Below are 27,043 nucleotides of genomic sequence, written 5' to 3' on the forward strand. Positions count from 1 at the left end.
ATGGTAGTCGAAATCTTTTCCGTAAAACCAACCTTTTGACAAAAGTATATTGTTTGGTTTTGTGAATTTTTTCCTATTTCGTTTTGTGAAATTTGTCTTCATTGTAAATTTGATCTTCGAATTCTATTTTGTTAAGTATGTATAATTTCGTGATCAAAAGCTGTCAAACAAAAAAGTAATGACAAATGATGTATATGTAATCCCTACATCATCCATCTCGAAAATCAGTCATTATTTATTTTATCTTGGTTATACTTTGTAATTAACGATGGTAATAAAGTTAATTTTTATTCCCTCTTATCTATTATTGACTATAATACAAACACATGATTAACTACGATAAATTTACAAATCACAATCAAACACATCTATTTGTATATTATTATCTCAATTATTTGCTGGTTAGATCATTGCCAATAATTCCGTCTTCCGATATATTTTCAAACATATTCAATACATACGCTAACCAAACCATAATTCATGCATAGCTCGTGCATCGCACGTAACATAGACTAGTTTTAATAAAATCAAGAAAATATAAGAAAACTTTTTGGAAACTTATAAGAAAAGTCCAATGATTGATGACACCATTCAGTAACTTTGGTACTGGACGTTTCCAAAATTATTGCTATCGGATCAAGTAAATTCAATAATAGACGTCCATTGGCATTCCGGCCTTCCTTCTCCACCATAATATTTGAAAATCATGATTAAGAATTACACTTGGCCCCTACTTGATTTTGTTAAAAATCTATTTTTTTTATTTATTTTATTTTATTTTTGTAGATTTTATTAAATTTGACAAAATGTATGATTTAAAAGTTGATAAAATGTGTAGGTCCCATGAAATGTAATATTACAATTAATTGTTGACTTTTAAACTTATATTTCTATTTCAATTAAGATGCTTGAGCAAGAAATTAATACAAATGCATGCTTAACGGTAAAACTACAAATATTAACAAGGGATATAGAGTTTAAATTTATGAAGCAAATGCTTGGAAAATTATTTGAGAATTTTCAAAGTACGTAATTTTCTCTTGAGATAAATTTAAACTTTTTATGTCTATTTTATATTATAAACCTATTTGTTACTATATTGAACATTTTAATTTTTAAATTTTTATAATGCAGAATTTCTATTAAATTTTATGTTGTTTTAGTACAAACATTTTATCAATTATCAACCAAAAACTTCTGTGTATTGAAGTATTGAATTCCTTCTAACTAAAACGGCTAAAATTTTTGTTTTTCAATTTTAACTGGATTATTTAATGAGAGAAAGCTTTTAATAAAAGTTTTAGCATATTTGATTATATGTGCGGTTCAAAAGTTGATAAAAATTGAAAGTCCGTGTAATGTATAGTTAAAATAAAGTTTGATCAATTAATAATTTTTTTTTAGCAAAATTTTATCAAACTAGCACTTAAAAGCCGATCAACTAGCTAGGCTAGTGATTTTCCAAAAAATGCTAGGCTACCCGAATTTTGATCAGGCCATGAGCAACATGATCCAATTAGTTCAATTGGCCTGGTTAAGTGTCCATATCGAAAGTTTTTCTAGCCGAGTGGCCATGCCAATCAAGTTTAATAACTATGCTTTTCCATTTCTGGTATGTAAATCTATGCCTCTGTTTGTTTCCAATTATTTGAAGTCAATAATGCATTTTTGGACCATTTTATGGGATCCATTATAAGATAAAAAGTCAAAAATCATGACTAACAATTTTGAAATGGTTCGAAATGAATTTAAATTGGGCAGAAAATTGAAAACAAACAGGGGCTATATTATAGTTTAGATCAATACCCCATATTTTTAGCAAAGGTCAACAAAACATTGTAATTTTTCATATTGGCATCATTCTTCCACAATAGACAAGTCCTAAAGATCCATGCTCCAAATGCCTAGCCAAGTTTTTGCAGAGTCTATATATACAAGCAAAATTATAAAAGCTCATGAATCAATAGATATTATGATGACAATGGATGGACAATAAATAGGGTAAAAATCTATTTGACACTTAATTTATATGTGTGTCTTTTTTGGTTATTAAACTTCATTTATTTACCTATTGAGTACTAAACTTACAATTTTTAATTCTATTAATCACTATCGTCAAATCCGTCTGTCAAAACTAGCGTAGGTACATACATCAGGACGACCAAAATTTTATGTGTTTTACATTCAGTTGTTAACGTCAAACCATTTGCCAGCATGGAGAAACTTATAATTTAAAATCAAACCCGTTTTTACAATTTACACAAAAAAAAGAATTAGTTAAAATCATATTTTAGTCAATAAAATCCAAAAAATTCGTTTGTTTTCTTCGATAAACTGACTAAAATTTAATCCCAATTTCTGGAAACATAAGAAAATAGTCATCAACGTGCATATTGTAAGTTTTTATTGCTAGATTTGGATAATAAAGTGCTCAATATGTAAGAAAACAAAGTTACTAATTAATGGCACACAAACAAGTTTAGTGACAAAACGTGTTCAGAACCTAAGAATTATAATACTTATGCCAATATTGTTCGTTCAAGAGGACTCAAGTCACATGTCAATTTAATTATACAGCTTTCTACATTAGGAATATTTTTGATATAAAGTATAAAATAAAACTGCATGATATAACTAAGGATGATGTTTGCTGTACAACAATAATTCCTATACACCATTACAGGCCCCTCAGAATGAGGGGGACCACAATTAAATAATTCATGTGAGCCCCCTCAACATGTGAGGGGGTTGTACACTATGATGTAAATTATAGTGTACAAATAGATTAACCTTATAACTAATTACTCACTTGGAATGTTAAGCAAGGGCATTGTTCCGATAATAAAATGATAGAAATTATATGATTTTTATTTAATACAACAAGAAAATAAATAAACAGGGAATAAAACTGCAGAGATACATTTTTCGCTAAGAATATTGTAAATTTGCAACTCGAGGCCCGTGTGTACACAGTTTTTTAAAAATAGATTCGCTCTATCACCATAAGTGTTTGAGGGTCAGTTTGAATGTTTGTTTCCCGATATACAACGAAATAACCAGTAGAATCTGAGTACTTCAAAAAAATAACAAATCGTGGACAATTCCTAAGTTGTCAATCTTACTTCGTTCGGTTTAACGCAGGTCTCGCTTGCACACCAGTTCAAGACTCAATATACAATTTTCGTTCTTGATTTGTACCCCCTGCACGTGTACGAGGAGAGAGACTTTATGCTACATATGATTACATCATTCCAAAGTGTAACTATATATAAAATGGTCTTTGCTTTCATCAACTTCCTATGTGGGAGAAACATAAATGTAGTTTTCCCTCCAATCATAAACCATCTTCCAATTGTTCATTTTGAACTCCAATTTCTCATTAATTCGAGCATTATTTTTGACAAATAAATATATAATTCGATGTTCTCATAGAGAACACAAATCAATCTTGATATTCCAAAATAAACAAATAAGTCTCATTCAAAATTTATGTCAAAGTCGGCCCTTCAATTCATTATTTTTCCAACAGGCGTTACACCTCAGAGAGTAAAATTTTTGAATACACATTTGAGTACCTCGATAGTGACATACTTTAACGCATCATATCAACAAGAATTCGATTTGGATTGTCCATGTATCCTTGAAAACTTTGTTACCTGCCAACAAAAATTAAAGAATCTACCTTTAATAACTAAGAAATCGAGCAAAGTATATGACCATGCCAAGAAAGTTGCTCGGTTTTTGGTGATCAATTGAGGTTCTTTAATTAAATAGTTTTCCAAGAAAATTTTCTTCCATGATAACCCAATAATATAACTTGAACACTTGTAATAGATATAAGAGAATATAATATTGAAACCATGTACGCCACTCACAAGGAGATTTTTTTTTTCCTACTTATAAGTCAAAAACATTATCTGTTTTAATAATTAATGATAAAGCTCATTCCCACACCGATTAAATGTGAAAAATATAATCAACGTATAAAGAATTAGAAAACTCTTTTCAATAAAGTTGACCTTCTAGGATGAACTCAAGACTTCTTAATAAAGAGGTTCTAAAGATAAGGATAAAAATTTGCAATTTCACTATGTTTTAAAATTATTCAATTTCCGTTGATAATTTGAGTACAATATCACCTTGTGTTTAAAATTTAAATAAGTTCATAAGAAAATTGTAAATAATAAATGTTATATGAGATATAGGTAAGACATTCTTCTTCTGTCTTGTTAGCTTAAATTATGTTTTTATGGATATAAAATAACTTTACTAATTTATGACAGTTTAAAATTATGGCATGTTCGGTAGTGATTATGATAATTGATTTTTTGATCGTTAGAGAGAAATGTGGGTTCCACCTGTGAGCGAAGAAGTAAAAAATGACGGTTGGAATAGTGAAGTGACGAATTGCTACCAAACAGTAGTAACAAATTAATTGAACACATTTTGTTACATACCCTTCAAATGTAAATTCTGCCAATGTCATTTGTTGCTCCCAAGCGAAGCAAAATATACTATGTGAATTAGTCTTCTTTATGGCTAAAACCCGGCACACAACGCCATTTATGAAAAGTACTGATTCATCATAACAAATTCGAGAATATGACGTGCATTCAAAATTGGCTTATAGAATCTCCAAGCATGAAAAACATTCTATATGTAAGATATGGAGGAATATAATAAATTGGATTAAGGTAATACTAATTATTTCATGAATTACGTTAAATAAATAGATAATTCAATCATTACTTTTTGCAGAGCTTTCAGAATCGGCAAAACTAAATGAAGACTAAATCAAAGTGATTCATGTGTTTTCGAACTTTTCGAGTAGATATATAATGTATTGTAATGTGCACAACTCTTTATTAGTGTAATATCAATCTTTTCCTCAAAGTAAGTATATTGTCTTGTTGTAGGCGTATTGTTTGAAGCTTTATGTGATAGTTGAAGTTCATTCAAACTTATTGAAAAATATATATTTTTGACTTTTCATATTTTTTAACCATTGAATTGGGTTTCATATTAATATATCAATTTTACATAGAGAAGTAACTTTTTGGGGTCAAACCAATAACACAACTAAGCAGCGGAAACAGTTTCAATCCCTCCAATAAGCAGAATTAAAATGTGGCAATAATATCCAACTCCAACTCCAACTCACACACACTTGTAGGAATTTAAAGATAGAACACAAATGATTTGTTCACTAAGGAAACCCTTCAGTGTGAAGGAAAAACCCTGGGACCTAGTCCCGTAAAAGTCATCCACTATCAAAATAATAGGATACACAATTAACCTTCTCAAAATCACAATCTAGAGGCTACAAATGCATCAAGAACACATATAGTTCTTAGATACCAACAACAACAAAATCCAAAATAAATACACACAATAATAAGGAGAAAATCTCACTAAACTAGTGTGTACAGCCCAAAGAAATGGAGATGAATCTGGATGATCGGCTCTAGTCAAAATGTAGCCCTTTGTGCTAGGAATAACATACTGAAATATCAGCTTAATCGGATCATAAACGAGCCTCCATCCATGGGGAGAAGAAGCTGAAGAACCGAAGTCTTTCTCTCTCTCGCCCGTCTTTGCCTTTGTTGTAATTTTTTATTTTTGTGTCACTTAAAATGAAGCCCCGTTTTCTTCCTCTATATTGGAATGGACTTGGGGCTTTTAAGTGGGTTGGGCCCAAATGGGCCAAGAAAGGGCAAGTCCCTCAAGTGGAGGGAAAGCCTAACAAATCTCCCCCTCCCGACTGATAGAGGGACTCCATCAAGCCCGCTTTCCTTCTACATAATTGTAGTTTCTCCATTGGTAATGACTTTGTCATCATATCTGAACCATTCTCATCAATATAGATTTTCTCAAGCTGTAACTTCTTCATCTCCAGTGCATCTCGAATCCAATGATACCTCACTTCAATATGTTTGGATCTTGAGTAAAAAGTTGGATTCTTACTGAGATGGATAGCACTTTGATTGTCGCAATAGAGTATATACTTCTCTTGCTCTAAGTCCAGTTCTTGTAAAAACTTCATCCATAGCAACTCCTTGCTAGCTACAGTGATGGCTATGTACTCAGCCACTATGGTGGGTAGAGCAACACATTTCTGTAGTCTAGACTGCCATGAAACTGCTCTCCCTGAGAAAGTGATTAGATACCTAGAAGTAGACTTTCTAGAGTCAACGTCACCAACCGTATCTGCATCCTTGAACCCAACAAGCTCAGGTTTGCTATTGCCAAAAGATAAACATATCTTAGAAGTCCCTTTGAGATACCCAAGAATCCACTTCACTGCTGCCCAGTGTTCTTTTCCAGGATTAGAAAGGAATCTACTGACAACTCCAACAGAATGAGCAATATCTGGCCTTGTGCATACCATAACATACATCAAACTACCCACTGCTGATGCATAAGGCACATTCTTTATTTCTTCTTTTTCATTCTCACTTGAAGGATTTAGCTTTGAACTTAGTGTCAAATGACTTGCAGGTGGAGAGCTTACTGGTGTTGCCTTATCCATATTGAACCTGTGTAATACCTTCACGATATGACCTTCCTGTGATAGCCATAATTTTCCATTCTTTCTAACACAAGAGATTTTCATACCAAGGATTTGATTTGTGGGTCCCAAATCCTTCATTTCAAAGGACTTGCTCAACTCCTTTTTCAACTTCTTAATTTTGTCAGTGTCACGACTAACAATCAACCTGTCGTCCACATATAATAAGAGGATAATAAATTCTCCGTCAGATAATTTCTTTATAAATACACAATGATTAGAAGTTGTTCTGGTGTACCCATGTTCAACCATGAAGAAATCAAATTTCTTGTACAATTTTCTCGGTGCTTGCTTGAGACCATATAAGCTTTTCTTCAACCGACATACAAGATTTTCTTTGCTTTTAGCTATAAATCCTTCTGGCTGCGCCATATATATTTCCTCTTCATGGTCACCATGGAGGAAAGCGATCTTCATATCAAGTTGTTCAATCTCCAAATTCATACTGGCTGTCATGCCTAACACAATTTGGATTGAAGATATTTTAACCACAGGTGAGAAGATTTCTTCAAAATCAATACCTTTCTTTTTACCAAACCCTTTCACAACTAACCTTGCCTTATACCTTGACTGCAAACTATTTGGTTCAACCTTTAGTCTAAGCACCCATTTGTTCTTCAGTGCTCTCTTACCCTTAGGCAACTCCACTAGATCATAGGTGTTGTTCTTAGGCAAAGATTTCATCTCTTCTTACATAGCTTTTGTTAGGTCTAAAGGTGTAATTGGCGATTCTGTGGACAAAAGGACTAAATTATAAATTTGTAAAAGTCAGGGACTCAATTGTACAATGTCATAAAAGTCAGGGACTTATGGTGCAATTTAGCAAAGCTAGATGGTAGGGACTAGGGTTTGAGTGTTTGGTTCAAATCAAGGTCGAGGCACCGGAAGTTCGCTAGCTATTCGCCCTACTACCGCTCGAGCGAGAGGAAGCAGAATGGTCGTCCCTCACTCGCCGCTCGATGTTCGCTCGAGCGAAGTGGCGTCGCTCACTGTTTGCTCGCTTTTCGCTCGAGCAATGGTGTTATATGAAAAATCATATTCTCGATTTCTGAAAAATTTGACACGGCCTAGGACTTCTAATTGCCCCAACTATAAATATAAAGGCCGTGAACGTGAAAGAGAGATTTGTCATATTGTGCTTTACATAGATATCATCTTCAATATTCTCTCAAGTGATCCAAGGCAGAACTGAACAAGGAATTCATCCATAAACACCTTGTGATCCGGGCAATCCACTGTTGGGGAAAACATCACTATTTGTGAAGACAAAACACATGGACTTCTTCATCTGTTGAGGAAGAGATTCTCTCATTGGGAGATTGAGAGAGGTGGACGACAAGCACAGGAACCGGACAAGAACATGAGGTTCTTGGAATTTCACTTGGTGATACAATCAGCTAGAGACCAGGAGGCTGTATTGGACAGCAGATTGGGCTGCAGGAGGTAGATCAAGAAGCTAGCAGGAGACTAGCAGTATCTACAGCAATAGATCGTGAGACTGGAACAGCGGGTCTGACTTGGTACAGAGTTTGACATAATTTGTACTGGCTGGATTGGTATAGTGGAAACTATTGGCTTGGTCCTAGAGTTTTACCCACGTTGGGATTTTGAGTTGGTATTTACTTTACGCAAACCGACAATTCAATATATGCTTAATTGGACATATATGTTTAATCACCTAGATAACAATTAATTTGTAACTTGTTACAATTAATTGTATTAATTCCGCATGTAAGGTCAAACAGTAAATTGGAACGTAAACTTGGTAACGCTAAAATTTGAATTTGACATAGTAAAGCATTCCCGTGAATTTCCAAGTGGTTGTAGAACGTTCCCTGAACTTTCAAGTGGTATCTGAGCCTAAGTGTGAATCCTGGCCTTACATTAGTCTAGATGAGTATGTCGTTGAATATGCCACCCCACTTTGATGGGAACAATTATGCGTATTAGAAGGTGAGAATGAGGGCGTTTTTTAAATCCTTAGATGAGAGTGTTTGACAGATTGTGGTAAATGGTTGGTCAGCCCCTAGTACCACAATAGATGGTGTAGTCACTCCCACCCCTGCCGAGAACTGGTCTAGAGCTCAATTGGATAGCTGTAATTTAAATAGCAAAGCCCTCCATGCCCTATTTATGGAAGTTTCCCCCAAGGAGTTTAGGAGAGTGTCCATGTGTGAGGTAGCAAAGGAAGTTTGGGATATTTTAGAAACCACACATGAGGGAACTCAGGCAATTAAGAGTTCTAAGCTGCAAATGTTGGCCACTAAGTTTGAAGAGATAAGAATGAGAGACAATGATATGTTTGATATCTTTTATGCAAGCTTAAATGACATAGTAAATTTGTCCTTCAGCCTAGGTGAGAAAATCCCTGAGCCTAAAATAGTGAGAAAGATTCTTGGATCCTTACCTGAGCATTTTAGGCCTAAAGTCACAACAATTGAGGAGAGTAAGGACAGAGACACTATCAAGGTAGAGGAGTTAGTTGGATCCCTCCAGACCTATGAATTGACCTTAGACAATCCAGCTAAGGAAAAAATTTTAGCCTTAAAAACTGCTAGGAATATCCAGATGGAATCTTCTGATTTTGATTCACCCAATGATGAGGAGATGGCCTACCTAACAAAAAAATTCTAAAAAATCTTTAGGAATAAGAAGAAGCCTCAAGAGAGACAAAGAGTTGGCCCGAGTGAATCTAAGAAGAAATCTAAATCCATGAGATGCCATAACTGTCGCGGTTTCGATCATGTAAGGAATGAGTGCCCTAGTGCTAAGAGATTTGAAGAGAAGGCTATGAATACTACTCTCACTGATGACGAGTCTAGCTCGAAAAATCAGAGTGAGAAATTCACCCATGAGGAGAGTGGAAAATATGTGGTCTTCGTTGCTAGAGGTAAAAGTGGATCCGATTAGGGGAGTTGAAGGACAGAGGACTTAAATAGTAGTAAAGATTCTGGTGATGAGAGTGAAAGTGTGAAAGATCTAGAAATAGTCTATGATAGGATGTATGAGGAAAGTCTCAAGATCTTAGCCACTAACCAAGCAATGAGCAGGAAGGTAAAAGAGCTTAAGCTAGAGAACGAACAGTTAGAGACCCGTTTTAGTGATCTCACCAGTAAGAATGAGATGTCCTCTAGGAGAGTAAGTGAGATGGCCATTGTGAATGAGACCTTAACTATCTAGGTTAAACACCTTGAAAGTGAGTTAAAGTTGTCTAGGTCTCAGTTACTTGCATTCTCTAGAAATTCTGAAAGGCTAGATAATATTTTAGGGCAAGTCGGCTAGTGATAAGAGAGGTCTAGGTTTTGATCTGAATGTTGCTAGTACATCACAGACCACCTTTGTTCGTGCTACTGACCAACCAAACATTGTGACTAACCCCATACCAAATGTTGTGGGAACTTTAGGACGTAGGTCTACCAGACGTCGTAGGACCCGTCGGCCTAGGAATAGAAATCAGCATAAGCATATCACAGGTCCTAGGTTTATCCCTACATGTTTTCACCATGGAGAGTTAGGTCACATTCGCCCTAAGTGTCATCATTACCTGAACAATAGGAAAGACTTGAGCTTGAAAAAGAACAAAAATTAGGTGTCGATTGGTCAGATTGGATTCCTTACTGATCAAGTGAATCGTTGGACTCAATTGGTGACACAACTGTCTAAAAACAATCCTCGCTCTAGACAGATTTGGGTGAAGAAAAGCGATCTCCCAAATTTGGTTAGAGATCGTGGTGCTCTTATTAAAGGAAAGAATACTTATATACCTACTTGATTAGGTATTTTTGATGTATGCTTGGCTCTTAATTGACATATAGTTGTTGCATGCATCACATGTATATTGTTTATTTTTGTTTTGTTGTTTTTCATGCATGTGCATTTTCACTTATGAGTTTTGGCGCATGCATGTTTATTTTTGTCTTTGTGTACTTGACTTTATTTTATTTTGTGTGTGGAGCATTCATTTTAGGAAAAATGAAAAATACAAAAACATTGAAAAATTGAAAAAGACAAAAATAGTTGGTTATGAAAATTTTTACAGCATGACACATGACTTAGAGCTTCACTTTTCATCATGTAGGAGTTAAAATTGATAAGCTGTAAAATAATTTTCATTGCTTTGTTAGGTCTAGTTGGATTAATATGTATAAGTGTCTTCATGTACTATCTGCACTGCACACACTATGAATTTATTAGTGGGATGCTACCGCGTGTGTGAGATTTGGGATGGCTGTCACATGTTGATGGGGGTGACTTTGAACATGAATTGATCAATTTCTGTAGACCTTAACCCAAAAATTTTCCCTAATTTTAAATGCTCATGTCTTAAAGTTCTTCTGCGGGGCCTATTTGACTCGAGCAATTAAACCTACGTGGTTTCTTAAAACCTGGTGCCTATGGTCAACTGATTTGGATTAATCGGCCTAAAACTCACTACAGGGGTCATCTCAGTCGCCTAATGGAGAAGAACATATACTTAAGATGGAAAATTAATGAGCTGGAGAAATGAGAAAAATATGATGAGCTTAAATACTTTGAAAAATTGAAAAACAAATAAGCTCATAGTAAGGGGGAGATAAGTAAAAATAAGAAGTATAGGTCCTACTACGTGTTACATGGTTTGACTCTCATTAGTAGGAGAACATACTTATTAGCAGTGGTTGGCATGTCCCTTCTCACAAAATTAAGGTTTGGAGTCCTGCTTACATTGGATCAGTGACACTTTACACACGAGTCACTTATATTATTAATTCATTCTGGACTGAACTAAGTATGTGGGGAGTTATGCTACTTATTGATTTTGCTTTTGCATGCTATCAATTGCATTTTTTATTATTATGTGTTATTGCTCGACTTGGCCTTATTGTATGTCCCTTCAGCATTTGTGACAAAAAGGGGGAGAGAAATGTGTAATTGAGAGGGAGAAAAAAATAATGATTGAGCATACACATAGGAAAACGATTGCATATGCATGCACATGACGTCATTGATTGTTATCACTTGCATTGCATTGCATTGCTATGTCTAGGGGTCATTGGGGAGAGATATAGATACATTTACCTACTATATAAAAACATGAAAGCTTGCAGTAAGGGGAGCGTTGCATTGCATTCCATATCACATCCATCTGTTTGAGTTTTGATGTTTAGTAGTGTTGGTGTCTTGATTGGTGTTTTGATTGGCATCAATATCACGTCTCAAACTGTTATGTTGATTTGTGATTAAGAGTTTTAATTAATTTTTATATTTCATGTATCACGTGCTTTTACATTGAGTATATAAGTTTATGGATTTCAGGAAACAGGTACACGAAGGAATGCAAGACTCAATGATTGGGTTTACTGGGTAGTTTAATTTTTGGTTGTCAAGTCCTGACTTATTTTTTTATTGTCCTGACTTCGTTTGTAGAATTTTCCCTCAGAATGCTAAAGAAAGAGTTTGTTAGGTCTAAAGGTGTAATTGGCGATTCTGTGGACAAAATGACTAAATTGTAAATGTGTAAAAGTCAGGGACTCAATTGTACAATGTTATAAAAGTCAGGGACTTAGGGTACAATTAAGCAAAGCTAGATGGTAGGGACTAGGGTTTGAGTGTTTTGTTCAAATCAAGGTCGCGACGCCAGAAGTTCACTAGCTTTTTGCCCTGCCACCGCTCGAGTGAGAGGAAGCAGAATGGTCGTCCCTCGCTCGCCGCTCGATGTTTGCTCGAGCGAAGTGACGTCGCTAGCTGTTCGCTCGAGCGACCTAGCGACGGTGTTATATGGAAAATTGTATTTTCGATTTCTAAAAAGTTTGACACGGCCTAGGACTCCTAATTGCCTCCAACTATAAATACAAAGGCCGTGAACGTGAAAGAGAGATTTGCCATATTGTGCTTTACATAGATATCATCTTCAATATTCTCTCATGTGATCCTAGGCAGAACTGAACAAAAAATTCATCCATAAACACCTTGTGATACGGGCAATCCACTGTTGGGGAAAATATCACTATTTGTGAAGACAAAACACCTGGACTTCTTCATCTGTTGAGGAAGGGACTCTCTCATTGGGAGATTGAGAGAGGTGGACGACAAGTGCAGGAACTGGACAAGAACAGGATGTTTTTGGAATTCCACTTGGTGATACAATCAACTAGAGACCAAGAGACTATATTGGACAGCAGATTGGGCTGCAAGAGGTAGATCGGGAATCTAGCAGGAGACTAGCAGTATCTATGACAGTAGATCATCAGACTGGAACAGCAGGTCTGACTTGAAATGGAGTTCGGCACAACTTGTACTGGCTGGATTGGTACTGGCTTGGTCCTGGAGTTTTACCCACGTTGGGGTTTCTCCGTCGCCATATTGTGAGTTGGTGTTGTTACTGTTTTATTTACTTTACGCAAACCGCAATTCAACATAGGCTTAATTGGACGTGTATGTTTAATCACCTAGACAATAATTAATTTGTGACTTGTTACAATTAATTGTATTAATTCCGCACGTAAGGTCAAACGGTAAATTGGAACATAAATTTGGTAACACTAAAATTTGAATTTGACATAGTAAAGCATTCCCGTGAATTTTCAAGTGGTTGTAGAACGTTCCCTGAACTTTCAGCTTTTAACCACTCATTCTTCTGATCATGTAGCCGAATCTCCTGATAACTTTTTAGCTATCCCCCATTAGAAAGTAACATATACTCATTACTAGAATACTTCTTGGAAGGCTGTCGCTCTCTAGTAGATCTTCTCAACCCTTCTTCAGCTGGCACCTCGAGAGGAACATTCTCTTGATTTTGATCTAGTTCTGCATCACCCTGTGTAGAAGCTTCATCATGTCTGTCTCCTATAGTGTCATGTTCTTCTTGCACATTTTCTCTATGATCATCATGTACCACAGGGTCTGGTATATGTGGAACTGAACTGATTTGTTCCTCATTGACTATATTTGACTTCTTAGTCCGAACCAAATCTTCAGTGGTTTCATTTTCAAAGAATACAACATCTCTGCTCCTGATAATCTTTTTGTTCATAGGATCCCACGATCTATACCCAAATTCTTCATGTGCATAGCCCAACAAGATACACTATTTTGCTTTGCTATCAAGTTTGGACCTTTCATCTTTAGGAATATGAATAGATACCCGACAGCCAAAAACTCTCAAATGATCAAGAGATATATCTTTCTCTGTCTAAAAGCTTTGTGGAACATCACCATTCAAAGGAACTGATGGAGAAAGATTAATCAAGTCAACTGCTGTCTTCATTGCCTCAGCCCAGAAGTGCTTAGACAGTTTTGCATGAGAGAGCATATAACTGATTTTCTCACAAATAGTCCTGTTCATTCTCTCTGCCACCCCATTTTGTTGTGGGGTCTTTGGAACAGTTTTCTCAAACTTGATGCCATATATTCTACAGTACTCTTTAAATGGCCCTCTGTATTCACCACCGTTATCTGCTCTAACACATTTTAACTATCTCCCAGTTTCTCTTTCAACTTTCAAATGAAATTCTTTAAATACTTCTAGCGCCTGATCTTTAGATTTCAAAGAATATGCAAACACTTTTCTAAAATGATCATCAATAAATGTAACATAATACAATGCACCACCTAGAGATTTACTTTGCATCATGTAAACATTTGTGTGAACTAAATCAAGAATATAAGTCTTTCTAGATGCAGGGAATCTACAAAATGCAACTCTACTTTGCTTATCAACTAAGCAATGAGTACAAGGGATTAGTGACGTACCTTTCACGTTGTGTAGTAGCTTCTTTCTAGCAAGAATTTAATGACCCTTTTCACTCATGTGACCAAGCCATTTGTGCCATAGCTCAGTAGAGGAATCATTTTCAGCAATATTTACATCTCCATGAATTAGTTTTGCTTCTATTTTGTAGAGACAATTAGTCTTCTTTCCTTTGGCTAAAACAAGAGAACCCTTTGTAAGTTTCCAACAACCATCTCCAAGGTGATTATGATAGCCTTCTTCATCAAGCTTTCCAACAGAAATCAAGTTTCAGCGCATATCATGAACATGTTTGACACCCCTGATAAATAACTTGCTACCAATGCTAGTTTCCAATTGTACATCCCCCATATCAATAATTCTTACTTTAGCTTCATTTGCCATCCTAATCCAACCAAAATCACCACTGGTATAGGATGAAAAGAAATCCCTACATGCGAATTAGTTTTGCTTCTATTTTGTAGAGACCATTAGTCTTCTTCCCTTTGGCTAAAACAAGAGAACCCTTTGTAAGTTTTCAACAACCATCTCCAAGGTGATTATGATAGCCTTCTTCATCAAACTTCCCAACAAAAATCAAGTTGCAGCACATATCAGGAACATGTTTAACACTCTTGATAAATAACTTGCTACCAATACTAGTTTCCAATTGTACATCCCCCATACCAACAATTCTTGCTTTAACTTCATTTCTTATCCCGATCCAACCAAAATCACCACAGGTATAGGATAAAAAGAAATCCCTACGTGAAGTAATATGAACAGAAGCTCCTGTATCGACTATCCACATAGAATTCTGACATGAAAGGGTAGCAAAAACTTCATCATAAACAATAAATACCTCTGTATCAGATGCAACTGCTGCGGTCTCCTTTTGTTCTTTCTGTTCTTCACCTTTCTATTTTAACTGTTCTCTTTTCCATTTTCTGCACCCCTTTTTAAGGTGCCCTATCTTGCCACAATGATAACATTTTATCCATTTTCTTGATTTTGATTTTCCTCTAGACTTGTCACGACTATCATTACCATGAGGTTTTTTACTTTGGTTTTTCCCTCTTCTTTCTGTAACAAGTGCTTCAGAGTTAAAAGAACCATCCTGTTCCTTTCTTCTGGCTTCTTCATTAACATACTGTCTTTCACAATGCTAATAGTGATCACAACATTTGGAGTTGAATTACTCAGAGAGACAACTAAAGTTTCCCAACTATCTGGTAATGAACTCAACAAAAGTAAAGCTTGCACCTCACCATCTAGTGTAAGCTTCATGGTAGACAACTCATTCAACAATTCTTGAAAACTACTCAAGTGCTCTGCAACACTATTACCATCCCTGTACTTTAAATTTACAAGCCTTCTGATCACAAAGGCTTTGTTCTGTGCCGTCTTTCTTTCATAAAAACCTTCTAATTTCTACCAAAGACTATATGCATCTACTTCTTTGGCTATATGATGGAAGACACTCGGATCAACCCACTGCCTAATTTGTCCAACAGCCTTTCTATTCAATTTCTTCCAATGCTCATCTATTTTAGAATCGAGTTACTTGCCATTCAATTCAATGGGGTCAAACAAATCTTTGCAATACAAAATATCCTCCATTCTAGTCTTCCAAATAGAATGATTGGAAGATGTGAGTTTAACCACGCCACTAGCCAAATCCTCCATTTTAATTCTCACAATAATCACAGATACTCAACCAAAGCTCTGATACCACTTTGTTGGGGTCAAACCAATAACACAGCTAAGCAGTGGAAACAGTTTCAACCCCTCCAATAAGCAGAATTAAAATATGGCAATAATATCCAACTCCAACTCACACACACTTATAGGAATTTAAAGATAGAACACAAATTATTTGTTCACTAGGGACACCCTTCAGTGTGAAGGAAAAACCCCGGGACCTAGTACAGTAAAAGTCGTCCACTATCAAAATAATGGGATACACAGTTAACCTTTTCCAAATCACAATCTAGAGGCTACCAATGCTTCTTGGATACCAACAACAACAACATCCAAAATAAATACACACAATAATAAGGGGAAAATCTCACTAAACTAGTGTGTACAACCCAGAAAAATGGAGAGGAATCTGGATGATCGGCTCCAGTCAAAACGTAGCCCTTTGTGCCAGGAATAACATATTGAAATATTAGCTTAATCGGACTACAAACGAGCATCCATCATTGGTGAGAAGAAGCTGAAGAACCGAAGTCTCTTTCTCTCTCGTCCGTCTCTGTCTTTGTTGTAATTTTTTATTTATCTATTTATTATTATTATTTTTTTTTTTTGTGTCACTTAAAATGAAGCCCCGTTTTTTGCCTCTATATTGGAATGGACTTGGGGCTTTTAAGTGGGTTGGGCCCAAATGGGCCAAGAAAGGGCAAGTCCCTCAAGTGGAGGGAAAGCCCAACATAACTCAAGACGATCATATTTTTTTATGTAATCGATGTGGAATTTATTCTTTAACATTAACTGTTAGACTAATAAGCAACTCGAAAATAATTAATTTCAATAGTATATTCCTCAGTGACAATTACAAGTTCTGAAATTATATTCCTGGGTTTGTCATGGAACAAAATTTTCTTGGGAAAATAATTTTATTCACATAGAACATCAATTGATCACCCAAAACCAAGCATTTCTCTTGGCATGGACGTATACTTTGCTCAATTTCTTAGTTTTTAAAGATACATTCCAAGTTTTCTGCCTTGGTTATATCTAACTATATATTTTTTTATTCTTATCTACCAAAATACCTTTTCATTTGCCTTTATTCTTGGTTTTATATGCAAATTGATTCATGCTATAAAAGAAGTTCAAATCCTTTCATTAAACTCCTTCGGCTCTTTAGTTTCTCCCTTATATAGAATTCCTTCCATCATTTTTTTTTCTTTTTTTTGGGTTGTGAAAAGGAATATATATAAAGGTGAAACAATGCCAAGTTGCTTTCCAATAACGGGCAAGACAACATTAGCACAAAATGTTATATTTGATCCGTCACCACGATCAATGGAGAATCCTAATCGTGTTCTTATAGTCATGAATGGCTTGAAGGATGTCTCAATTGAATTACTTGAATGGGTCCTCAAGAATTTCACTTTCCACGATTGTGGCACTATTACTATCTTTGGTGTCTCGCCATGGCTAAACATTCCACGTAAGTTTAATACAATGTATCAAACACGTCTTTAGTGTATATATGCACAAGTATTATTTTTCATCTACCTCATCTCAGCATAATATATTTTTTGTCAATGTTCAAACTTGTATATATAGTCTCAGCAAAGACTTGGTCAGATATTTGGAGCATGGATCTTGAGGATTTGTCTATCGTGAAAGAGAGAATTGAGTGGAAGAATGATCCCAAGTATCAGAAGGTTCTACGACTCGTTGACCTTTGCCAAAAATATGGGGTAATTGTATAACAACTATCTACGTATAAGCACAAGTATTATTTATCAATTACTATTCGATTTAATGATATTTTTTGAGCATAACTAATTTCAGGTGGTGCCAGAGATCAGAACTGAAATGGGGCATCCATTAAGACTATTGGTTGTAGAGCAGATTAGCAGTCTGAATGCTACACTAGTGGTTTTCGATAAGTACGTTAAAAAAAATCTCGATCGAATAATGTACATAGAGTAATGTACGGTATTAACTTGGGCACGTATCAGGTACCACGACAGGAAAAACATAGAATACTATGCAGAGAAAGTCCCGTGCAACATGGTGGTGGTGAATGACAATGGAGAGGTCGAGTTGATCAAGAAAAGATCGTGTATGGATAGTGATGTTGAGAACACGCCTACGACTATTGCTGAGTCCTCGGATGCTGCTGCCATGGCGAATTGCTCGACCTCTATAATTTCTGGACAATTGAAGAAGCGTCTCAAGCCAAAATCTCGAGGGAAACGTGAGAAAGAAATGAAATATCCTGATACAGATTAGAGGATTACCAGCAGAAATTTGGTATCGAAATATTTCCATGTATGTTTCTAAATATTAAATAATGTTCATAATCTCATTGTAAAGTGAATCGAACCTAGACAAGGTGAGAAATTTAGGGTTCGAGATCCTAAATTTAATGGCTGTAAAATCATCTTATACTGTATGCCAAACAATAAAATCCTTCCTTTTCTATTTGGTTGGGGTTGATATCACTGAAACATCTTGCTCTACACCTCTACTCTTGAGGTTCTCCTTTGGCTAGAAAATCCGATAAATCTTCAATCCTTCTTGTTGTACTGGGTAGGGGTGCTCCTACCGAATACTCACATGGGGCCCAGGGGTGAGTAAAAAATTGGAAAAAATACCCACCCAACGCACTCCCCATGTGAGTGTTCTATAATGGTTCTGTGAACCATTAGTCTGTACACACGGACTTATTGGTAAATCTTAGGATGAGCTCGATAGAAAGGATATGACACTTATTTTCAGGCATAGGATGAGCTCAACTACAAAAAGTGTGTTGATCGATATATATAATTGGGTTTTTATGTTCTTGCCATCTTTGTACTAATTTGATGCAGAAAAAAGCCCACGGTTAACTGCAAAGTCTTGTTAGTGCATGTTTGAATGTGCTTATAAGTAACTTATAAGATGACTTTTTGAAAAGCAGGCCGATTCATACTTTTTCCAAAAGTCATCTTATAAGCTACTTAATAAGCACACCCAAACATTAAGTCTTCAAATTATAAATACATGTCCCTGTAGACAAATCAGTTCTCAGCTTCAGAAATAACACTCTAAATTACTCAAGATTTCGTCTTGTTTCTTTGCGAACTCTTTCTTCCATTTCCTGGACAATTTTAGATATTCTTTAAACCTTTACTTTTACAGTAAGATATCAGCCGTCTCACTTTTCAGAATCATAACTATTGATGCAATTCTATGATTTAGCATCAAACCAAGTTTAAACACGAAGAATCTTAAATTATAATTGAGGTTTTACAAAAATATAACCGTAATTGGTCCACATAAACATAGAGGACAGCATGTTTGCTTTGAAGCATAAACCTAAGATCTTACATGAGAAAAAAGATAAAGAATTGGTTTCATTAAAATTGTAATAAATAAATTTAAAAATATATAGGGAATCATATCGTCAAAACTAAGTAATCATTTTCATCTCAAACATATAGGAGCACCAAATATTTGGTGTTAGCACCAGACTATGTAAGTAGCCTCCCAATCTGCTCGTGTACTGAAGCTAAGCTTCTCGTTGCATCAGGTAACCATGATCGAGATTGAATGCCAAGATTTTGCCAAGAGAATTCATGAGTACTTGAGCAGATGGTTCAGAAACTTTTGTCTAAAGAGCCAGAAAGGAAGAATAGGAGGGAAGAAGCGAAGGACGGGCTGGAGACTAAGATACTTTCTTACATTTAGTTTCAGGCTTAGGCAGGGATTTCCTCTTTTTAAGAGTTATGCAGATACATTAGATGCGTTCTTGGACATCTCTTTCACCATGGTCTTGACAAAAAGTTCCCCAGCCCTATACGAGGATCGAACCTGGAGAAGCCAAAATCCAAAAGAATTTACTATAGAGCCAGAGGGAGATGAATATGTAATCCACTAATTATGACAAAAATGAAGAGCGCTCTTAATTTATATGAACCATGTAAGTACACAAGCAATGCTGAAATCAGTTTAGTGATTTCAGTCTGGAAGGCTATTGATTAATTGAATTCAGAACTCTTTTCTTTAAGAATCCTTTTCTTCAGCCGCTCAAAGTGTATATGAAAACGTTTGAGGAAGTAATAACAATGCAGTCGATTTGATTAAGTATCAAAAGTTTATCGACAAGAGCTCAAGTGTTATCAAGCAACTTACAAGATGTGTGACTAATATAACTTAAGCTTAGTCTCAGAGCTACCGTAAGGAATGTTATAACAATTTTAAATCATGTAAGAAAACCTTTTCCAAGGTTTCTGGAAATTTATGGTTTAATGTTTGAATGTGCTGAAGTAGATTGAGACATATAGAAGCATCCAAGGGCCTACTCCTTAACAACAGAGTGGATGAAGGGCAGTAAAAATTTGTCCAACGGAGAGATTCAAATGCAATCATACATATAAAAGACAAACCAGAAACCAAAGTCCATGTTTCAATTCGGGTGAGAGAGAAAGAGAGTAATATTTAGTTAAATCAGCTAAATTTGTTTAATTCGTTCACTAGGACAAGCAAAATGTCTGCACCTTTGATAAGAAATAGAATTAGATTTCTAAATATTTGAGGGCAATAAGGCAAAGATGTTTACCATGGGTCCGCTTGCAACATAACGGAAACCGATTGACTCTCCATAATCTTTCCAGAAGGCAAATTTTTCAGGTGTGACATACTCTTTGACAGTAAGATGCAATGGAGTTGGCTGCAGACAAGGAAAGGCAGTAATTATTATAGTTTTGAAAATATGCTTCAAATGGAATAAAGCCACAGTCTGTGTGGCCTAATAAACAAAATTAATATTTTAAGAACCATAGCTAAGGAATCCCTAAGGAAAAGCGAAGAATGCTATATTTCCCTTTTGGGTTAATAATCAAGAATATATTTACACAGCACCACGAATTCGACTCTAGCTATTCCGGAATGTCAAATGAGATTTGTAAGACCAAGTAGTAACAATACTAGTTATTAACTTATCAAATATACAAGAAAAAGAAGTATTGGCAAGGCCAACTAAATTCATATGGTTCTTGCATAAAGCAACAATCGTTGTCAATGGTAACTTGCAAAAGTTCCAAAGGCCAGATTTATTTATCCCTGAGAGCCAAGCTATTTAAGCCATCTGCATGTCAACTCACCTGTAAATATTGTCCAAGCGTCAAAATGTCAACATCTCTGGCCCTCAAATCAGCCATGGCTTTCTTCAGCTCATCATCAGTTTCACCTAGTCCCAACATAATAGATGATTTTGTTATCATCCCTTGCTTGCTGAGCTTTGCATGTTTCAGAACAGATAAACTTTGTTCATACCTGTATCATGCAATCAATTAGCTTAGCATAGTAGCACTGACAAAATGTGGATGTTTATAACAATGAAACTGAACCCAAGATTTTAACTGAAACGTATTTAGCTTTCAGCATAGAAGTAAATAATTTGCCTGATGACGTAATTCTACACTGACTCAAAGGGAAATGGCAGGTCAGTACCTAACCATTTTCAACTGAAGAGACTACTGCATCAAATAGATTTTGAATTACAAAAATTCAAAAAAATGGCTTTGACCGTTTCAGCGAAATGGCTACTGCCACCATCTGGTAAATCATCGCGGTCAACACTGGTTAGAACAATATAATCCACACTGCAACATGAAAATCAATGCTGTATTCAGTCTCTACACACATCTAAAGTCAAACAGTTGAAGTAATGTGACTTGTGAGCTAATGACCTAATCCAATGGCTCACGTGAATATCAAGCGTAGTTCAAAGAAGAGTTGACAGAGAGAAGTAAAAACTCTCTAGTCTCTGTAGTGGAAGAGTTTTTGGCCGTTGTAGGCTTTGATGAGAAAAAGTGGTGATATTATTCTGTTATGCCCCATCAAAAGACTAAACAGAGGATTCAAAGTAATCATTTTAAAAAGAAAGCAAAGAAAGTTAAGATAATATTCAAATATTTAACAAAACATCTAATTAATCTGTCTACTTATGTGGAACATACATGTTTCTAAAGAAAAACACTAGCTTAGTTAAGTAGTCAGTTTTAATGTCATGTTGCGAAACTACTCAAGTTTGGTAATTATTCTCTAAAACAAAAATGCCCCCCGATTTTTACCTTTTGGAATGGATTTTTTAAACTAAAATTAGAATTAAATTCAATTACAAAGATGTCATGCACAAATTTTTTTTTTTTTGAGGAGAATTTATAGATGTTGGTAAAGTATAAATATGCAAAAGCCTTATTGTGAGAGTTAGGCTATAAGTAAACTGGCGTTTCACAAAAATTCTGCCCATATACATTTCCAGTCAACTTGTACAAACAACATATTACACATAGCCAGACCACAGTGCACTGGTTCAAGAATTTGATATCATCAATACAGAAGAAAAATGATTCAAGGCTTAAGATTCAGTTGAAATCATTTCTGGAACTATGCTATTTGTAGTAGTTGCAGAACTGTCCGATTGAACAATTGAATTGACATAGCTGGAGAAACCAAAGAACACACTAATGTCTTTAGACATGATCCTACCAGAAATGCCAATCCAATGTACAAACTGTAACCTAACTCACCAACAATGTGATTTCCCTTGTAACTTTAGATTGCTGAATTCAACATTAGAAAATAGTGTTTTTTTCAGATTAGTTGTACAAACGTATTGGTTAAGAAATTTGCATAAACAAAGACTCGACTTCGGAACCTTATGCTATCTCCTTTATAGTAATTTTAACAAATAAAAAATTAGGTAACAGCAGAAGGGGCATCTAGATGCATTCTTAAATTGTAAGGAAAAAAACCAGAGACATTAATAATCAAAGACCAGTAAGAAGGTGCAAAAAGTTATAAGCTTTCAAAAGGACACATTTTGGTAAAAAGAAATTTTTAAATGATTTCAATCCACCTTAGCTTCTCATAGTAAGAAAGGAAGAATTTGTAATTGTTCTACTCTAAAATTTTCACTAATCAATCCTCAAGAAGAGATCTGGATGACAAATTCACAACCCTGTGTTAAAGCTTTCAGTATGCAGGAACAAAGATATGTAACTGGTTTATTGTGGTTTGGCATGCAGATATGCTCTATACACCATGCACCAATATTTTACAACTGAGGGAAAATTGTAGGATCTCCTATTAAAAAATATGATGATACACCAACCTTGAAACCTGTATACCGTGTCAAATAGAGATGCTCCAATAATTTCCCCCCCTTTTTTGCAAGATAAACATAGATACAGTTATTTTATATCTCAATATTCATAATAAGTATAACTTCAGTTATTATTCCTTTCTGGATTGAATATAGGATTCCTGAAGAGTTGGACAACTGTAAAGTAGTTCCGAGCATCTCACTGGCGGTTGTACAAATCATCGAAAATGCACCTTCAAAGATTGGAGGTATGTCCATCATACTTCCTTTTAAATTCAAGATATCTCACTCGCCCTACTTCTCATCTTTGTTCCTGTTCTTGTATATTTCAACTTAACAGTATAATACTACAACCAAATTAAGATAAATTTCAAGTCTTTAATGTGATATTGGCCTAACTAACTAACTATTTACCTTGCGAGTAAAAGAAGAAAGTCAAGAGAACTAGTCCATTAAAAATTCAGTAGCAAGCGAATTAAAACTATATACCCCCAACTTGCAATTGCCTTGGCAGTGTTGTAAGGCTCCATAGGATCGGGAGGCGCCGGGTTCCTACTCGTCTTGACAGCACAAAATCGACATCCCCGTGTACAAGTGTCCCCGAGCAGCATAATCGTTGCTGTAGCAATCCCGTCTCCACCGCCATTCCAGCACTCCCCGATGTTTGGACACTGCGCTTCTTCACACACAGTGTTGAGTTTGAGCCTGGACAGGGATTCCTTCACCTCCTCGTACTTCTCCCCCTGTGGTGCCCTCTGCCTCAGCCACCCAGGCTTCTTGACATTCGGGTCTCTGCCCGTATGCAAGCCCACCCCATCCGGGTAAGGTGGGTCCCTTTTCACAACCATTTCGTTGCTGGTGGCGGGCGATTCACAGCGGATTGTGGAATTGGATCTACTGGTGGGCAAAGATGGGGAAGGAGAGAATGGAAGCTTGGAAATACATTGGTGAATCATTTTATGATATGATGATGGATCAAAAAGAATGAATACTAGAAGAGGAATTCATCAAATTCTGTGTTCGTTTGGAAGTTTAATCAATATTTGTATCAGCCTAATTGCATTGGAAACTCCGCCCCTATTTGGGTCGTGTAGTGTTGGCTGGCGCTGCCTGCTTAACATCACCATGTCCAAAATTCCAAGTCATCACTCGTCAGTTATATCGAGCAGTCAAATTTCAATTTGGTTAATTTTTTTTTCCTTCACCCGTTTTAGTTACTAAGGGCACATTGCATCATTGCACCATTTTTTGATTCAAAGTTCCTCCAATGCAACACTAAATTTTGCACCATTTTTCGTGTAAAATGTAAAATATCTCTTTTGCCATTATTTAATATTTTCCAAATAAAATTGTTAAGGGTATTTATGCCATTTGTGTTATATATTTTTTAATATAATAAATTATTTTTATTTTTATTAGTATAAATATTATTATTATTATTTTCATTTAAAATAAATTTTAAATGTAAGACATAATAATTAATTAATTAATTAAAAGACGAAAACAATTTAAAATACAATAAACACGATTATTTATTAAAATTAACACGAAATATTTTTAAAAAGACATATGATAATTTTATTTTATTTTTTAAAAAAGGATACATAAAAAAGTGCATAGTTCAGTAATCTGCGAATGACATTGAGAGACTACTCCATGTTAATAAACAACGTGGTTTTTCCAGAATGTTGGGCAACCTAGATTGTATGCATTGGAAATGAAAAATTTGTCCAACCGCATGGGCAGGACAATATGCAGGTCGTAATGAATTCCCAACTACTATCCTCGAAGATGTAGCTGATTATGATCTTTGGATATGGCATGCATATTTTAGACTTCCTGGTTCAAACAACGATATTAACGTTTTGGAGAGATCTCATCTTTTCGCAAACCTCACTCAAGGTATTGCTCTTCCAGCTCAATACGTCATTCAAGAAAGACAATATAACGTAGATTACTATCTAGCTAATAATATATATCCAAAATGATTTACTATTGTGCAAACAATTTATGAGCCGTGTGGTCCTAAAAAAATTTATTTGCCACGAAAGAAGAAGCGTGTAGAAAAGACGTTGAACATGCATTTGGTGTTCTAAAATCGAAGTTTGCAATAATGAAAGGACCCGCAAGGTTTTGGAAAAAATAAGTATTACAAGATATCATGACTACATGCATAATAATGTATAACATGATTATCAAGGACGAACGTACTGTTGATGCACCAGTTCAAGAATGGACGGAAGCGTCAAGTCCAGAAGTTGAGTTGGTTGAAGATGAAAATCGATATTTTCAGGAATTCCTTGCTCGTCATAGACAAATCAAGGATAAAAGAAACTCACATTGCACTTCGAAATGCATTAATCGATCATTTGTGGGATGAACATATGAATTCCGAGAATTAAATTGTAAAAATTTTGCGACTTCGTAATATCGTCTATCCAAATTCGAAATGCATTTTAATATTTTCTGATGGCGTGATTTCACATTTTCATTGTTGTAGTGTTTTTATTAATTGTTCTATATTTTTTATATTTATTAATGAATTTAATCTTTTTCATAATTTAACGTAATTATTTATTAGTAATTTATGTATTTATAAAATAATTAAATAAATATTATTTCAAATAAATAAATTATAAAGAATAAAAAAAGGGAAGAAAATGGTTGAACACTGTTCATGTGGTGTAATTTTTGGTGTAATGATTGGAGATGAATTTTTGTTTGGTGTAAGATTTGATGCAAAATTTGGTTCAGAATTGAAGATGGCCTAAGGTTATATAATGATAATTCAATATTCAACATGACAATCATCAAATTTTGGTACGAATAACAGCTAGCCTTTAGTTTCACATTTGTCACAAAGTTTTTACCATTAATTAGTGCTAGAAAATGGGACTATAATTAAAATGGGCAATTTTAGTTTTTTGACCTAATGTAAGGCATTTTCTTTCAAGAATGGCATTTTATTATGGATGATATCCGCTAATTGAGCTGACTAAGTTAGATGTAGATGAAGGACATTAAAGGTTGACAATAAAAATTTAAAATTAACGCTACCATCATTGTAATCAAGTTTCTATGATATGTACTTGAATAAAGCTCCTTGCACAGACCCCTTTGCACAGAGTTTGTACCCGCTCTCACATGGCGGGTGGATTCCATGTGTGGGGTCCACTTCCATGTGTGTACATCTGTACAGATCCTGTGCAAATGGGACTATGCAAATAGCACAACTGTATGTACTTACATAATCATCACAGTATAAATGAGATTACAAGACATCACAGTATAAATGAGATTACAAGACAGGCAGCATTATTTCTTGTAGGATTACTCGATGGTTTGAAGGAACATTAGAATTTTTGTTTTACTTGTGTATTTACATTCACGTGCATAGCACTTTCTTTTCTAAAAAATAAGAGCCTTTCTAATTAGTCTCGACCTGTCAACCCCAAATCAAGCCTCTCAATTTTAATACCCAAATATTCGAATTCTCATGCTGTTTTATTTTAAACTCCTAATCAATTTAAAATTTTAATTTCGAACCTCATACATATGACAAGTTTTAATCCCTGCAAAAGTGGCATATGTTAAGTAAGATTAAATATTTCTTCATCGACACCAACAATTGAAAGACATTGCAGAAAATATTGCGAAAAATATTATCGTCAATGATCATTGTTGAAAGTGCGTCAATGATCGATATTGATACTGCTGATGGTAATTTCATCTAAATCACAAACGTCATCAAGTACTATCTAAGTATCTATGAATGATATTTCTGTAATTATTTTTTCATATATATTTTTGTCAGGTTTAAGTATTCATTAAACAGTCCTCAAGCTAGCATGTATGAGAGATGTTTATAAACAATTTAAATTATAAATAGATAAAAAAAAAAAATTGCGATGAATAAACGAATAATACTTATGAA

The 27,043-nt window shown here is 35.1% G+C and overlaps 2 protein-coding genes across 2 annotated transcripts; one reads left to right on the plus strand and one right to left on the minus strand.

Annotated features, from left to right (window-relative positions):
• The first annotated feature begins 17,231 nt into the window (after positions 1-17,231).
• LOC111396423 lies at positions 17,232-18,411 on the plus strand. The gene is made up of 4 exons (XM_023022859.1): positions 17,232-17,454; positions 17,574-17,710; positions 17,805-17,902; positions 17,975-18,411. Exons 1-4 carry the CDS (start codon positions 17,232-17,234, stop codon positions 18,246-18,248), a joined length of 732 nt encoding a protein of 243 aa, XP_022878627.1. The 3' UTR covers positions 18,249-18,411.
• Positions 18,412-19,217: 806 nt separating this feature from the next.
• Positions 19,218-24,234, minus strand: LOC111395403 (lipoyl synthase, chloroplastic). Its single transcript, XM_023021379.1, is given in 5 exon segments — positions 19,218-19,811; positions 20,560-20,670; positions 21,104-21,361; positions 21,424-21,604; positions 23,599-24,234. Coding segments are annotated over 5 exon segments (1,104 nt in total). The 5' UTR covers positions 24,066-24,234; the 3' UTR covers positions 19,218-19,724.
• Positions 24,235-27,043: the final 2,809 nt, after the last annotated feature.

The sequence above is a fragment of the Olea europaea genome, chromosome 6 (assembly GCF_002742605.1).
Source record: "Olea europaea var. sylvestris chromosome 6, O_europaea_v1, whole genome shotgun sequence".
Classification (NCBI taxonomy): domain Eukaryota; kingdom Viridiplantae; phylum Streptophyta; class Magnoliopsida; order Lamiales; family Oleaceae; genus Olea; species Olea europaea.

Bases quoted from the DNA above. Each gene is read 5' to 3' on its own strand.
- LOC111396423 (XM_023022859.1), top strand. From the start codon at position 17,232: ATGCCAAGTTGCTTTCCAATAACGGGCAAGACAACATTAGCACAAAAT. The intron at 17,711-17,804 runs GTAATTGTATAA...AACTAATTTCAG, and splicing joins ACCTTTGCCAAAAATATGGG to GTGGTGCCAGAGATCAGAAC. The intron at 17,903-17,974 runs GTACGTTAAAAA...GGCACGTATCAG, and splicing joins ACACTAGTGGTTTTCGATAA to GTACCACGACAGGAAAAACA.